Raw genomic sequence first — 13,970 nt, forward strand, 5'->3', positions numbered from 1 at the left:
ATAAGGAACAAGAGGAAGAGGAGGAAGAAGAAGGAAGAAGAGGAAGAGGAGGAGGAGGAGGAAGAAGAGGAAGAGGAGGAGGAAGAGGAGGAGGAGGAGGAAGAGGAGGAGGAGGAGGAGGAAGAGGAGGAGGAGGAGGAAGAGGAGGAAGAGGAAGAGGAGGAAGAGGAAGAAGAGGAAGAGGAAGAAGAGGAAGAGGAGGAAGAGGAGGAGGAAGAGGAGGAGGAGGAAGAGGAAGAAGAAGAAGAAGAGGAGGAGGAGGAGGAGGAGGAGGAGGAGGAGGAGGAGGTAGTAGTAGTAGTTCTGCACTCTTATCTCACTTGGCCAGTCACCTGGAATTTTCTGATGTACCTTTAGAACAGCCAAGTTCCCCCTAGTTTACTAGTCTTCTTCTCCACAGCCAGTGTTTCTGTACTAATGATGGCTTCCCAAATGGCCCCTGTGGGTCTCAGATTAAGTTATACGTGCCTCACCTGCAGAGCCACAGTTAATGGAGAACTGTGGTTACTCCTTATCCTTATGGGCCTATAGTTTCCTAGTCTCCCCAACTCCCTATTACTTCACACCCAGTGTTTCTCTATCCACTAGGTGGATACAGTATTCAATAGGCCTCTACTGGCCTCCCAGGGTCATACCCCCTTATTAGGAACCAGAAGACAGCTTCTCCTCACATGGGGGAACCCAGAGTTCTCTCTGTGAACTAGGGACCTGCCCTCTAATCCAATAGACCATTCTAATGTTGCAGACTAACATCCTCCTTCTTCAGGGTGAGCTCTGGGCCTTCAGGTATCTCTGAAACACAGGCCACTATGTTTACTTTATGAGCCCTTCAGTTTTCCCCAGTCCTTCAAATGCAATGCGAAGTGGGCCACAAAAGATCATAGAGCAATTCCCTATGTTCCTTTTATACCCTGAGGTAGATGTTGTCAGGTGCCCTGTATCAGCCTTCCCCCACTCTACCTGCTTCTTTTTTCAACCTACCCCACCCCAACCCCCAAGATTAAGCTGGGTTGATCAATGAAGTCTTTATTATCATGCTGGATAGAGAAGACCAGGGTAAATGGTTCCAGGGAAGGGTAATGTGTGGGCTCAGTGGACACATCATTGGGATTACATGCAGACATGACAACATCCATGAGGAATGTGCGTCTTCCTGAGAAGCCCAAACTGGACATCCCTCAAGGCCCCTCAACCAGCCTGGGGTCAGTTCATTTCCTAACCCTCTCAGAGGCAGTGGGAATGAAGCCATTCCAATGGGCCCAGGATAAGTTTGTTTTCCTCCAGGAAAGTGGAAAGGAGGCACAGGGAGCTGTTTTTTCCATGCATATGTAGATGACTGTTGCAAATATTTGGATCCAGGCAGGTTCAAAACGGATTTGTGCTCCATAGGGGAGAGAGCTCAGCTCTGGGCTGCTGAGAAAGGCCAGGGTAGCTTTTGAAGACTTTTCCAAATTAGTGGTACATGTAGGTAACTTCTCTGTGGGTATTCTGCTCCAAGTTTGACTTGGCTGAAAATCTTCTCAGAAGGACCATTTCCATAAGACTCCACTCAGGTATGAATCCTTTTATGCTGAGCAAGATTGCAAAGACGGCTAAAAATTTTTCCACAGTGGCCACACTCATAAGTCCTTTCTCTGGTGTGTACTATCTGGTGTCGAACAAGTGTGGATCGTTCACTAAAGGCTTTCCCACATTGACTGCACTCATAGGGCCTTTCCCGTGTGTGAACTCTCTGGTGACGAACCAGGTGAGAATTATTGCTGAAGGCTCTCCCGCACTCACTGCACTCATAAGGCCTTTCTCCAGTGTGAACTCTCCAGTGATAAATAAGGCTGGACTTTCGGCTAAAGAACTTCCCACATTCGCTGCACTGATAAGGCCTTTCTCCAGTGTGAACTTTCTGATGTTTAATGAGAATGGAGTTCTGGCTAAAGAATTTCCCACATTCACTGCACTCATAAGGCCTTTCTCTTGTGTGAACTCTCCAGTGCTCAATGAGACTGGAACTGTGAGCAAAGGCTTTCCCACATTCACTGCACTCATAAGGCCTTTCGCCGGTGTGAATTCTCCAGTGCTGAATCAGGCTGGAGCTGCGACTGAAGGCCTTTCTACATTCACTGCATTCATAAGGCCTTTGCCCGGTATGTACTTTCTGGTGCTGAATGAGAGTGGAGCTATTGCTGAAGGCTTTTCCACATTCACTGCACTCAAAAGGCCGTTCTCCAGTGTGAACTTTCTGATGTCGAAGGAGGTGGGAGCTCTGGCTGAAGTCTCTTCCACATTCACTGCACTCAAAAGGCCGTTCTCCAGTGTGAACTTTCTGGTGCTGAGCAAGGTTGGAGTTATTATTAAAAGTTCTTCCACACTCGCTGCACTCATAAGGCCTTTCTCCAGTGTGAACTCTCCAGTGTTGAATGAGAGCAGAGCTACGGCTGAAGGCTTTACCACATTGATTGCACTCATATGGTCTTACTTGGGTGTGAACTTTCTGGTGCCGAAGGAAATTAGAGCTTTGGCTGAAGGCTCTTCCACATTTGCTGCACTCAAAAGGCCTTTCTCCAGTGTGAACTTTCTCATGTCGAGTGAGGTGTGACCTGTTATTAAAGGCTTTCCCACATTCACTGCACTCATAAGGTCTTTCTCCTGTATGAATTCGCTGGTGATGAACAAGTGTGAGTTTGTGGCTGAAGGTTTTCCCACAATCATTGCACTTATAATGTTTTACTCCAGTGTGAAATTTCTGGTGCTTCCTCAGTTTAGAAGGGTGACTGAAGGTCTTCTCACACTCTTTACATACATGACATGTCTCTTCATTATGACATTTTTGGTGATTAACAAGGGTTGATTTCTCCTCTAAGGAATTTTCAACTGTTGGGCATCTAAACAGTGTCTCTTCAGAATGAATTCTCAGGTGGTTGAGGAGGGTGGAGCTCTTCTGAAAGACTTTTCCACAGTCGTTGCACTTGAAGAGCTCCTGGGTGGAATGGACTTCTAAGAGCTGCTCAAGATTAGAACTGTGTGAAAAGGCCTTCCTGCACTCTGTGCTTCTATATGGCTTCCCACTGCTCTCAATGGCTGGATGCTGGAAGCGGTCATGGCTGTCCAAGGCATCCTCACCATCTTCCCCACAAGTGAAAGTCTTCTCTGACAGATGGACTATAGAGCGTTCCACAAATGAGTCCCTGTCCTTGTCCCATCTGAAGGGCTTTTCTCTACTGTGCTCCTCCTGGTGCTGGTGAAGGTTCACACTGAACCAAAACTCTCTTCCACATGCTCCACATGTATAGAGGGTACTCTCAGGATATGTTCTTTGATGTTCATCCAGGTGCAAAATGTCTTTCAAGAATGGGCCACACATATCACAGGTGTCAGCCTTCTGCATGGAAGGATTTGCAGTGGGGATCCTGACCTGTAACATCCCTTGTATAGAAGCATTCTGCTTGGAATGGGCCCCCTCATCTTCCACTCCATGCCAACAACCTAAAAGCAGAGAAATTTCTGGTAACCTGAGTGCTCCACTTGGTGGAAAGGGTGATTTCATTAGAAATGTGTGGCTGGACATATACAGCAATGGGTCCAAGGGATGGTGACAGGTCAAGGGGGCCAGAAGAAGAGTGAAGGGCCCACTGTGTAGGACAGGGATAGCCAAGCTACAGAATAAAGGAGGCCTTACTAGAGGAAATGACAAAGGACTTGAATAGACATTTCCTAAAAGGAGATATGTATATATACATACACATAAACAAATGGCCAACAAGCACATGAAAAGTTGCTCAACATTATTAGTTATTAGAGAAATGCAAACCAAAACTACAGTGAGATACCATTTCACACCAACTAGGCTATCTATAAGAAAACAGACAATAACAAGTGTTGATAAGGAAGTAGAAAAATTGGAACACTCATACACTGCAGTGGGAATATAAAATGGTGCCGCCAATTTGGAAAACACCTTGGCAATTCCACTATGTATCTACCCAAGAGAAATGAAAACATACTTACGTAAAAACTTGTACATGAATGTTCATAGCAACGTTTTTCATAACAGCCAAAAAGTGGAAACAAGACAAATGCTCATCAACTGATGAATGAATAAACAAACCATTGTATATCTACACAATGGAAAATTATTTGGCCATAAAAAAGAATGAAGTACTGGTAAATGCTACAACGTGGATTAACCTTACAAACATTACACTAACTGAAAGCCATTCACAGAGAAACATATACTGTGTGACTCCATTTATATGAAATGTTTAAATAAGCAAATCTATATAGTCATAAAGTATATTAGCAGTTGCCTAAGGCTGAGGAAGAAGAGATGAGGGAAGATGAGGAATGACTGTTAATGGGTACAATTTCTCTTTAGGTGATAAAAATGTTAGATTATGGTGATATTTATACAACTCTGCAAATACCTAAAAACCACTGAATTATACATTCTGAAGTATGAATTTTATGGTATAGCTCAACAAAGTTTAAAAAAAAAAGTCCCATGGGGGAAGGGACAGATTCTGGGCATGGCCCCATTGTGGGTCACCGAGCCAGAAATTGGTCTAGCTTAGTGGGATCCATGAGGCACACCATATGTCCCTGATTCCCAACCTCTGTTCCCACAAGGCCCCTGGGCAACAGCTATTAGGACTATTTATGAGGCTGCTCAGAGAAATACAAGGAGAATGCACACAGCCCAGTCCTAGCATCCACAGCATCTATAACAGGAAACCTGGGAAGAACCAGTGCCAATGGTCCAACTTTGGGATGAACAGAAAACTCTCTATGGGAAGAAGGTAAAAGGGAAGAAGCTGGTCACCATGCTGGGGCAGGGCAGAAAGGCCTTACCAAGTGAGGTCATGAGCTCAAAGTTCTCCAGCATAACATTGTGGTACAGGTCCCTCTGGCCTGCATCAAGAAGCCCCCACTCCTCCTTGGAAAAGTACACAGCCACATCTTCAAAGGTCACTGGGCTTTGCAATGATGAAACAGCTAAGCTAGAAGGCCAACAGATGGGCTGAAAAGCAAACAAAAAGTCAAATGGACACATCCAGTTCCTTGACCTATGACTCAGAGTTCTGCTACATCTACCACTGGCATCTTCTCTTCTTGTGACTCCCTCAGTCCATCCTTCCCTCACCCACCCACAGCTCCTCCTCCTCCTCAGGCCCCCACCTCAGAGGAGATAAGAGGCCCTGTCACCACAGATGTCCCTTTATCCTTGTCGTCTCACTAGTTACTGTAGCCAGACCAATCCAATCCAATCTAGAGGCACAAAAAGCTGATACAGATGCTGTCTGTGCTCTGTGCTAGCCAGGAACCCACTCTTCACACTAAACAAGCTCCTTTGTGTCCCCCAGATCACACCTCCCAAGTATAAGAAAATTTGGACTCTATTTCCTCCCTTAAGCCTCTAGTGCCAGGGCCCTGGGCCCATTGGTTCACATTCCCTTACCTTGTACATGTCACTCTTTGGACACCCACTCCCCAGCCCCCACCTTCCCTTCCTGTCCACACCACCGGCATATCCCTAGTTCCTATATCCCACTGTGCACATGGCATACCCAACATAAAATGGGCAACCAGGATTCAATACTAAGCCTGGCTTGCCCCACATCTCCAAAAATCGCCACTGCCAGAGACAATCATCACTTCTGGTTAATGCCTCCCCACTTTGCCTTGTTGCTTCAGCCTTCAGCTCCCCAGAATCATGAATAGATCTTAAACACCCCTGCTCTCTTCCACCTCCACCCTCTACATGCTTTCCCTTCAGCAGTCGTAGCTGTTTTCACAGATAGACAAATCCCAGACCCTAGGCTTGGGGACTCTTAGTTTAGACTGACCCTTTCTGCCCCTGATTACTCCTCCACCCTGAAAAAAAACCCCAGACCCCAAGGAGGATGGCCACAAAAACCTGGTGAGCTGTAGAGAGGTAAACCAGTCTCATCTCAGACCCCACTGTCATCCTACCTCTGTTACTTTCATGCTTCATTTTTTTCATCCCAGGTCTAGTCTCTAGGTAGAGGCTTGGTCACCATTCTGGTCAACCCCCAGCCACACATAATGTCAACACACAAGTCTCCCTTGGATGTCTCCAGCATAAAGCATACTTGGCACTTCCATTTGGCAGTCTACAGGACACCTCAAATACAATACGGCTAAAACCTAGCTCTTCATCTTCCCTCTGAAATCTACTCCTCATGCCAACTTCCACACCTGACAAACCTGTCTGGGTCAACCCTGATATCTCACTGCCTCACAGCAGGAAATCTAGTCCACCCTACTTAAAAGGGAGATTCAGGAGCCAACAATTTCTCCTACTTCTACCTTTGGTCCAGCCACCAAAGCACACACTTGAACTGTTGCTGTCACTCAATGGAAGACTCAGTGGTCTTCCTGCCTCCAACTTCACCTCCAGAGAGAACTCTGTTCTCTCCTGGCCATCCAGAGGGAGCCTATTAAGATCTGAATCAGATCACCTCCCTCCTCTGCTCTAAACTTTCCGGGATTCACCATGCTCAGAATAGAGACCCAGCTCCTCAGCCTGCCATTCCAGGCCGAGACCTGTTCCCATGCTTTCTATGTTCACCAGATGAAATGCAGACCTGCAGTTCCTTGAACACTTCCACCTTATACTCACCTTCAAGAAATTTGCACATGCTGGTCCCTGTGCCTGGGATACCCTTCCAGACCTTATCCCATAGGATTCCAGAAATATGAACCTTTGGCGGGGGGGGGGGGGGGAAGTCATCAAGAGGATGTGACTGCCAGTTGACCCATGACCTGGACCTGGGCAATGGGAGGCTTGTCATCATCTCCTGTCCTTGGAATGTGTATTCTTCCCCACTCCCAGAAATTCCCCCAGGGATATAGCCTTGAGATTGTGATCTGACACTGACACCATCTGGATGGTATACTTGACTGAACCAAGTTAAAGTCTCCATATAAACTTTTAAGATTTGTTGGCCTGGTGTGGAGATCTACTCTTGTGGCTGCCCAAGGCAAGCTTCCTATGTACCTGTCCTTGCTTATTAAACCTGCACCAACCAGTCTGGAGTGACGTGCCTCTTTCTTCACTCTCTCCCTACCCTCCACCTCTGGGGTCGGTTTCAGATTACACCAGGGCAGCTCCTGAGGAGGTTGCTAACTTACAGTGAACCCATCCATATAACGTCCAGCTTGGATTCAGGATGCTAGGAAGAGTGACCCTGGGCTCCAGACTCAAGTATAGGCGAAGAGTCCAGGACACCGTCATTCTCTAGTACAGGGGCTCCAGGATCGGGAGGGCAGGGATACCAGCGGGCGAAGAACTGGGGCACCCTCCACTCACCTGCCCGGGGTCCATCAGCGAGGTTGCTGGCCTGGTCAGAGTCTGTGGAGTGGGCGGGGTCGTGCAAGGCAGCGACAGTGACAAGCACTGCGGGGTCATCCAAAACCCTACGCCCCCACTGCCTGGGGTGACCGCGTGCTGACGGTCGCACTCAGGGTTTTAGTAAGTCTTCCCCCGTATAAAATGCGCCCAAGGACCTGGGAGCTGTCTCCGGGGACCGTGGGGCTAAGGCGGAGTACATTACCTCCGTTCTACATCTGGGGAAACCAAGGCTCAGGAAGGAGGAACCATTAGCCGAGGGGTAAAAGTGCATGCAGTGGTGCGGTGACAGTCCCGGGACTTCCCTATGCCCATCTCTGGTCCCAGCAGCCGACTGCCAACCAGCCCACCAACTGCGCGGCAAAGAGTGCAATGGCGACGACGGAAGTCCCGCCCTGTCCTCTGCTGCTAGCGCAGAAACGCCCAGACTCTGAGCGGGCAAATGCTCTGGGCCCGCCGCTCGCAACCACGCTAGTTTCTACAACTAGTAGCTGTGCCTCCGGGTCGTTGCCTGGGTGATCAGGACACACACACACACACACACACACACACACACACACACACACTCACACACACACACACACACACACACACACACACACACACACACACACGTCGCGTCACTGCTCACGCGTCGCGAACTACATTCCCCAGAAAGCCTCTCATCAAGCGTCTTCTCAGAGCCTCCCAGGGAGAACCTGGGCGAGGGGCGTTTCCGAGGCCGCGGTCTGGGCTCTGGCCAATGATAGCCTAGGGGAGAGGCGTTTCCGGAACCGCCGCGCCAGCGCGTGGTGGCTTCTGGTTTTCGGTTGTTTCTTTGGCAGCTTGCCGTTTTATCGGTGTTGGAGGAGGAATCAAGTTGCCTGGCCGTGGATGGTGCCGGGAGGCTCACTGGGCCTGCGGGAACGGATGCAGGGAAGATTCGAGAGTCGGGGAGATTCCGTCTCCGTGCCCTGTGCATCCCTTGACCCCAGAGAATGTCCTGACTACCCAAGCCCGGATATCCTTGGCAGTAGGGGGGGCTACCTCGCGGGGATGTCTGCAAGGACCTCCTTTGGAGCCCGCCCGGGAGTCGTCGCCCTTGGCGTTGTGTCTGCTTTACAGAGCGGGGGACGGAGGCTCAAAGCCACGCGTTCCGAGCTCATGACCAGCTTGTGGCTGGACTACGGGCGTGATGAGTGAGCCGATCAACTAGTCACGGCTGAAGGATTCTTCCACCCGACCTGACTTGGAGTCCCAGTGTCCTGAGTCCCCGACTGAGCTACAGGCCTCGATGTTCTGGATGATGGAGCGTTCGCAGGTGGGGAGTCTTCATCCCAGAATTCGGTATGTTAAGATGTAGAGGGTACAGACAGAGGGATCTGCATGTGCAAAGATTCGGAGGTGAGACTGACCTGAGAACATTCAGGAAAATTCTCATTCTTCCACTGCACGAAGAGAGGAGTCCTGCCTCTATTCATTGGCTGAATGTGCTGGGAGTCGTAGAAATTTTTGAATAGAAGCGGGATATCCATTGTCTGGATTTAGGATTTTGAAAGTATCCCAATGAATACCAAGTAAACATACTGAGTCAACACACCGGTGGGAGAGGGGTTGTGGCCAGGGGTTGTGAGGATGCTGCTGCAATATTCTTCCAGACAGTTATGATGATGGCCTGTCCAGGGTAGAAGTAGGAGAGGTGAGAGAAGTGATCAGATTTCGGTTAGATTTTCAAGATGAAGTTAATGGGATTTCCTGCTACATGTGACGAGTGAACGTAAGTGGTGGATAAAAGACCATCCCGAGTGTTTAGGAAGAATGAGATATTGTACATGGAGATGGGAGTTTGGCAAGAGGAGGATATTTTGGGGAAGATTAGCAGTTGGATTTTGTAGATGTGGACTTCTAAGTGGAAGTGACTACGTGCCATGGACACATAGGGAGTTTTGGTTTGGCCTCCGATCTCCAGGTTGCAGTTCACTGGTGGCCTGGACCAAGGAAGGGCCTGAGAATGGCATTTTGGAAGGAGAGTCTTAGGTTGTGGTTGCAGATAAGTGGCCCTGAGGTGAGTGTGGGGTGTCCAGGATAAGGACCAGTGGCCGGGTGGAGGAGATGGGTGCAGAAAAGGAGAAGCACTGTCCAAAGACCAATGGATCCGGGGAGAGGGCACATCCAGGAGGAGGGCCCACCCTTTCAGATATGAGAGGGTAAGCAGGCATGTCAGGGGACAAGGTTGGGAGACATAAAGGGAGGTGGCCGCAGGACAGAGACTGGGGTCCCAGGTCCCATGCCCAGTGCTTAGGTTGCATCCATCTGCTCCCTGGCCTGCTATAGCAAGGCCCAGTGACTTTTAAGAAGGTCACATACTGCTCTCAGAAAAAGTGGGGCTCCTTCATGAGACACAGTAGGGCTACTACCATGACATGGTGCTGTCCTCACCAGGTTAGGCCACTATGTTCCCCATGGGATATGCGGCTGGTCCTGGTGCTGGCCCATGTCTTGATACATCTTCTCCCAGACTGCTGTATAAACAACTCCAGTATCTTTTAGGTCAAGGGTCAAAAGTATCACAACTTGCATAGCAGATCACATCCAGCTTGGTTATTATCTGGCCAAGTGACCCAGTCGAGGTGTGTTGCTTTTCTTTCTCCTCTGTCACACTTCCTCATTCCAGCAGGTTTTCTGCCAGCTGCCCCTTGTCAGCCCCTGTGATGGCACATGGACACAGACACGATCACTGATTGTGGGGACAATGCACCTTTCCCCTGAGATCTTTCCTGGTTGTTCATTTTGTGAGATTCAGTTCTCCAGATGCATAAGTGATCCTTATCCACCTCAGTCTGTCATGGGTGAATCATGACAGACCTGGGGCTGGCCTCTCACAAGCCACTTGACCCCCCATAAGAATGACTGCCTGCACTACCATCAATGTGGTCACCCAAGGTGAACATGGCCAGGAGACCTGAACAGGGCAGCTTGAATCAGTCCATGACCAGAGAGGCCCATGGAGGACCAGTCCTGGTCCGTGCAAGACTGGTAGGGGAGGGCCTGTGGCAGCGGGCTTGTCTCTCACCTGGTACCTGGCCTGTGCCCTCTCTTACCCTGGTGCCAAAGTGAGTAGCCATGCCTCTTTTCTGTCATTCTGGAACTTCATTCTACTTTCCCTTGACTCATATTTCCTGGCTGATCCCTCTGTATCCTTTTCCTCTCAGTCTTTCGCCTTCTCCCCTTTTATGGTCAGATCCTCCACCATTGGCCTCCCCTTAACATGTTCTGAGCTGATACGTATCCTTAAGTAGTTCTTGAAAGGGTGCCTGGGTAGCTCAGTCAGTTGAATGTCCAACTCTTGATTTCAGCCCAGGTCATGATCCCAGGGTCTTGGGATCAAGCCCCCATCTGGGTCCATGCTGAGTGTGGAGCCTGCTTGAGATATTCTCTCTCTCTCTCTCTCTCTCTCTCTCTCTCTCTCTCAAAAATTTTTTTAAGGAAAAATAAAATTTATCTCTTTATGGGACTGCTTGCTTCCTCTAAGGAAGGTGGATATAATGTCAGTGGCTGGACCACCCTCACTGCATAGCACCTGCCTGTCACCAGACACTGAGGCCCTTTTGCAGAACTCACAGAGAACTGACACTGAAGAGACACCCAGTAAACACATGGTATATGGAGAGGTGTTCAATCAATAAAAAATACCAGAATGGGGGGCGCCTTGGTGGCTCAGTCGATGGGAGCGGCCGACTACAGCTCAGGTCATGATCTCGCGGTTCATGGGTTCAAGCCCCTACGTCAGGCTCTGTGCTGACAGCTCAGAGCCTGGAGCCTGCTTCAGATTCTGTGTCTCCCTCTTTTTCTGCCCCGCTCCTACTCGCACTCTGTCTCTCTCTCAAAAATAAGTAAAACATTAAAAAAAATTTTTTTTTAATTTTCAGAATGGGAAAAAAATCCCAAGTACATTGGGAAGATGGGAAGCCCTTCACCTTTGTCTCCATTCTGAGAAAGCAGAAGTACATTCATGTCTTCAAATGTCATGATTGTTGTAATGGGAGAAAGCCTCCAGCCAGAGCTCTATTCCTTTTGAGAATGAGAATGTTTGCCCCTTAGAAAACACTCATTAAGGCAGGGAGTGTGGCCCAGCCTTGAGCAAACTTTTGCATTTCCCCTTGCACCAAAGGAGTCAAGTGCCGAGAATGTGGACATCTGCATTCAGAGCTCTATTCTTGTTAGCACCAAAAGATTCATGCCAGAGAACAGTTGTACAAATGCAGTAACCACCTGAAAGCTCTCAGGAAAACTGAACCTCTTTCACACAGTCCCCACTGGAGAAAGGCATAAGGAGTGCAGCTGGTGTTGGATAGCCTCCTTGCCCAGATTTAATCAAGTTTTGCAGCAGCAAGTTACTGCATTGTGAGTGTAGTGAATAGGAGAGCAAAGCAGCTCCTGCTGGGTCCTGCATAGAAATATTCACACTGGAGAAAGCTCCTGTGTGTACAGCTGGTATGGGAGACTCAGCCACAGCTCCTGCCCACCAACCAGCACAAAACCTTCACTAGTGAAAAGCCATTTTAGGAGCAGTGAATTTAGTAAAGTCTTCAGCTGCCCCCGCCCCCCCCCTTTTTTTTTAACATTTTCTTTTAAATTATGTTTTAAAAACTTCATTCAATATAAAAGAATTAACACCTGAAAAATACCGTATACAAATAGCCTTCAGCCACAAGTTGTACCTTGTATAGAAGTTATTTTTTTTTAATTTTTTAACGCTTATTTATTTCTGAGAGGGGGGAGGGGCAGAGAGAGAGGGAGACAGAGGATCCAAAGCAGACTCTGCGCTGTGAGCACAGAGCCTGATGTGGGGCTCGAGCCCACAACCATGAGATCATGACCTGAGCTGAAATCAAGAGTCGGCTCTTCAACAGACTGATCCACCTGGCGCCCCAGAACTTCTACCTGCAGAGATTAACTCCACGAATGCCCTGTAGGGGCCCCTATAGGGGCCATACTGTACTTTGTGACCAGCTGTCACACCGCTGGATGCTATGGAAAATGTCCTTCTGTGTTTGATGGTCATCTATTACTCAGTGTAAGCAGCCCCTGTTCCCTGCTTGCCCTCCTCTGGAAGGATGGTGGTGGCCCTGCACCCATTGAAGTGATGTCCTACTGCTCACCCATGACTGAGTTTGGCATGGACATGACTCTTGCTCTGAGCAAGGGGCCTGATAAGATAGTTCCTGGAGGGCTTCTAGGGAAGCTTTCCCATTGTTTATGGACCTTGTGAAATCTGCCTTTGACATCCATGATGTCTTCATTGAGTTTCTCCAGGTACTCATAACATAGTTTATATGCATTGCTATCATTACCCAGCTCTGGTACTGACTTCAGACTGCTCTGCACCATTTGATACTGAATACATCACCAATTAATTCACCTTTGATATTGGAGTCCTGTTTATCGGGAGTGAATTGGAAACAGAACAGAGTTCTCAGACTGGTTATCAGGTTCCCTATAGGACCTGACAGGGCACAACAGTAAGGCATGGAGCATTTCTGACCAGATGTGACCCAATTTGCATTTCTACCCCATGTTCTCTCACAAAGAATGAAAGCCTCTGTGTTCTAAAGCTTCTCACCTGGAGTTCGCCTGGAAAAGCCAGTCAGCAGTCTGGAAGAAGCAAGATAATGGTCTGTGTTTTAGGAAATGTCTCTTCCACCCAGCAGTGGTGAAAGGAAGCACTCTGAAGGCCAGACCCTGGTAATATATCATCCACTTGTGTTTGTACAAGGATGAATTGAGTACTGTAAATGGGTAAAGAATACTGAGTGTGAGGAAATAAGGTGTGGGGAGCCTGGTGAACTGTTTTGATGTCTGGGCCTTTGCAGGATTGAGGTGTGCAGGTGTTGGGGCGCCTGGGTGGCTCAGTCAGTTAAGTGTCTGACTTTGGCTCAGGTCATGATATTGCGGTTTGTGGGTTTGAGCCCTGTGTCAGGCTCTGTGCTGACAGCTCAGAGCCTGGAGCTTGCTTCGGATTCTGTGTCTCCTTCTCTCTCTGCCCCTCCCCTGCTCATGCTCTGTCTCTCTCTCTCAAAAATTGATAAATATTAAAAAAAAAAAAAAAGTGTGCAGGTGTGGATCTGTATATCTCCCACAGCTGTAGTCAACATATTTTTTATGCATTCCTGTCATCTCTTAGTGGGCTGGATACTTTTGGTCATCACCATGTGGTCAGGAACTCCAGGACTGTGAGAAAGAACAGCCCATAGCCTTTTTGTTAAATGGCTTTATTGAAGTATAATTTACATATTATAGAATACATCCATTATAATTGCATAATTAATGATTTCTAGTAAAATTATAGAGTTGTACAACCATTATTATCTCACCCCATTCCCATTGCCTCAAAATGTGCGGTTGGACACTTTTTTTTTTTTAAGTTTATTTGTTTAATTTGAGAGAGGGAGAGAGAGAGCATGAGCCGAGGAAGAGCAGAGAGAGAGAGAGTATCCCAAGCAGGCTCCATGCTGTCAGCATAGAACCCCATGTGGGGCTTGAACTCACAAATCCACGAGATCATGACTCGAGCCAAAATCAAGAGTAGGACACCTAACCAAGTGAGCCACGTAGGTGCCCCTGGACA

At 48.3% G+C, this 13,970-nt stretch overlaps 2 protein-coding genes across 6 annotated transcripts in view; one reads left to right on the forward strand and one right to left on the reverse strand.

Annotated features, from left to right (window-relative positions):
* Positions 1-1,010: 1,010 nt before the first annotated feature.
* ZNF132 (zinc finger protein 132) lies at positions 1,011-7,921 on the reverse strand. 4 transcript variants are annotated; one of them, XM_015086787.3, is made up of 3 exons: positions 7,325-7,921; positions 4,843-5,011; positions 1,011-3,480 (listed from the first exon to the last, which is right to left on the reverse strand). In XM_015086787.3, the coding sequence occupies exons 1-3, from the start codon at positions 7,421-7,423 to the stop codon at positions 1,550-1,552; spliced, it is 2,199 nt and encodes a 732-aa protein (XP_014942273.3). In that variant the 5' UTR covers positions 7,424-7,921; the 3' UTR covers positions 1,011-1,549. The 4 variants fall into 4 exon arrangements, with proteins under 4 accessions (XP_014942273.3, XP_053067210.1, XP_026893343.2 ...); XM_053211235.1 differs by having other exon boundaries at positions 7,569-7,887; XM_027037542.2 differs by lacking the exon at positions 7,325-7,921 and adding an exon at positions 7,147-7,318.
* Positions 7,922-8,106: 185 nt separating this feature from the next.
* Positions 8,107-13,970, forward strand: part of LOC106988343 (zinc finger protein 324A) — a 38,556-nt gene continuing 32,692 nt past the window's right edge. Inside the window, exon 1 of one of the 2 annotated variants that reach the window (XM_053211248.1) lies at positions 8,107-8,689. The gene's annotated coding sequence lies outside the window, so the exon portion shown is untranslated. The remainder of the gene's footprint in view (positions 8,690-13,970) is intronic. The other variant, XM_053211249.1, reaches the window with a different exon arrangement.

Source organism: Acinonyx jubatus, chromosome E2 (genome assembly GCF_027475565.1).
Source record: "Acinonyx jubatus isolate Ajub_Pintada_27869175 chromosome E2, VMU_Ajub_asm_v1.0, whole genome shotgun sequence".
NCBI lineage: Eukaryota > Metazoa > Chordata > Mammalia > Carnivora > Felidae > Acinonyx > Acinonyx jubatus.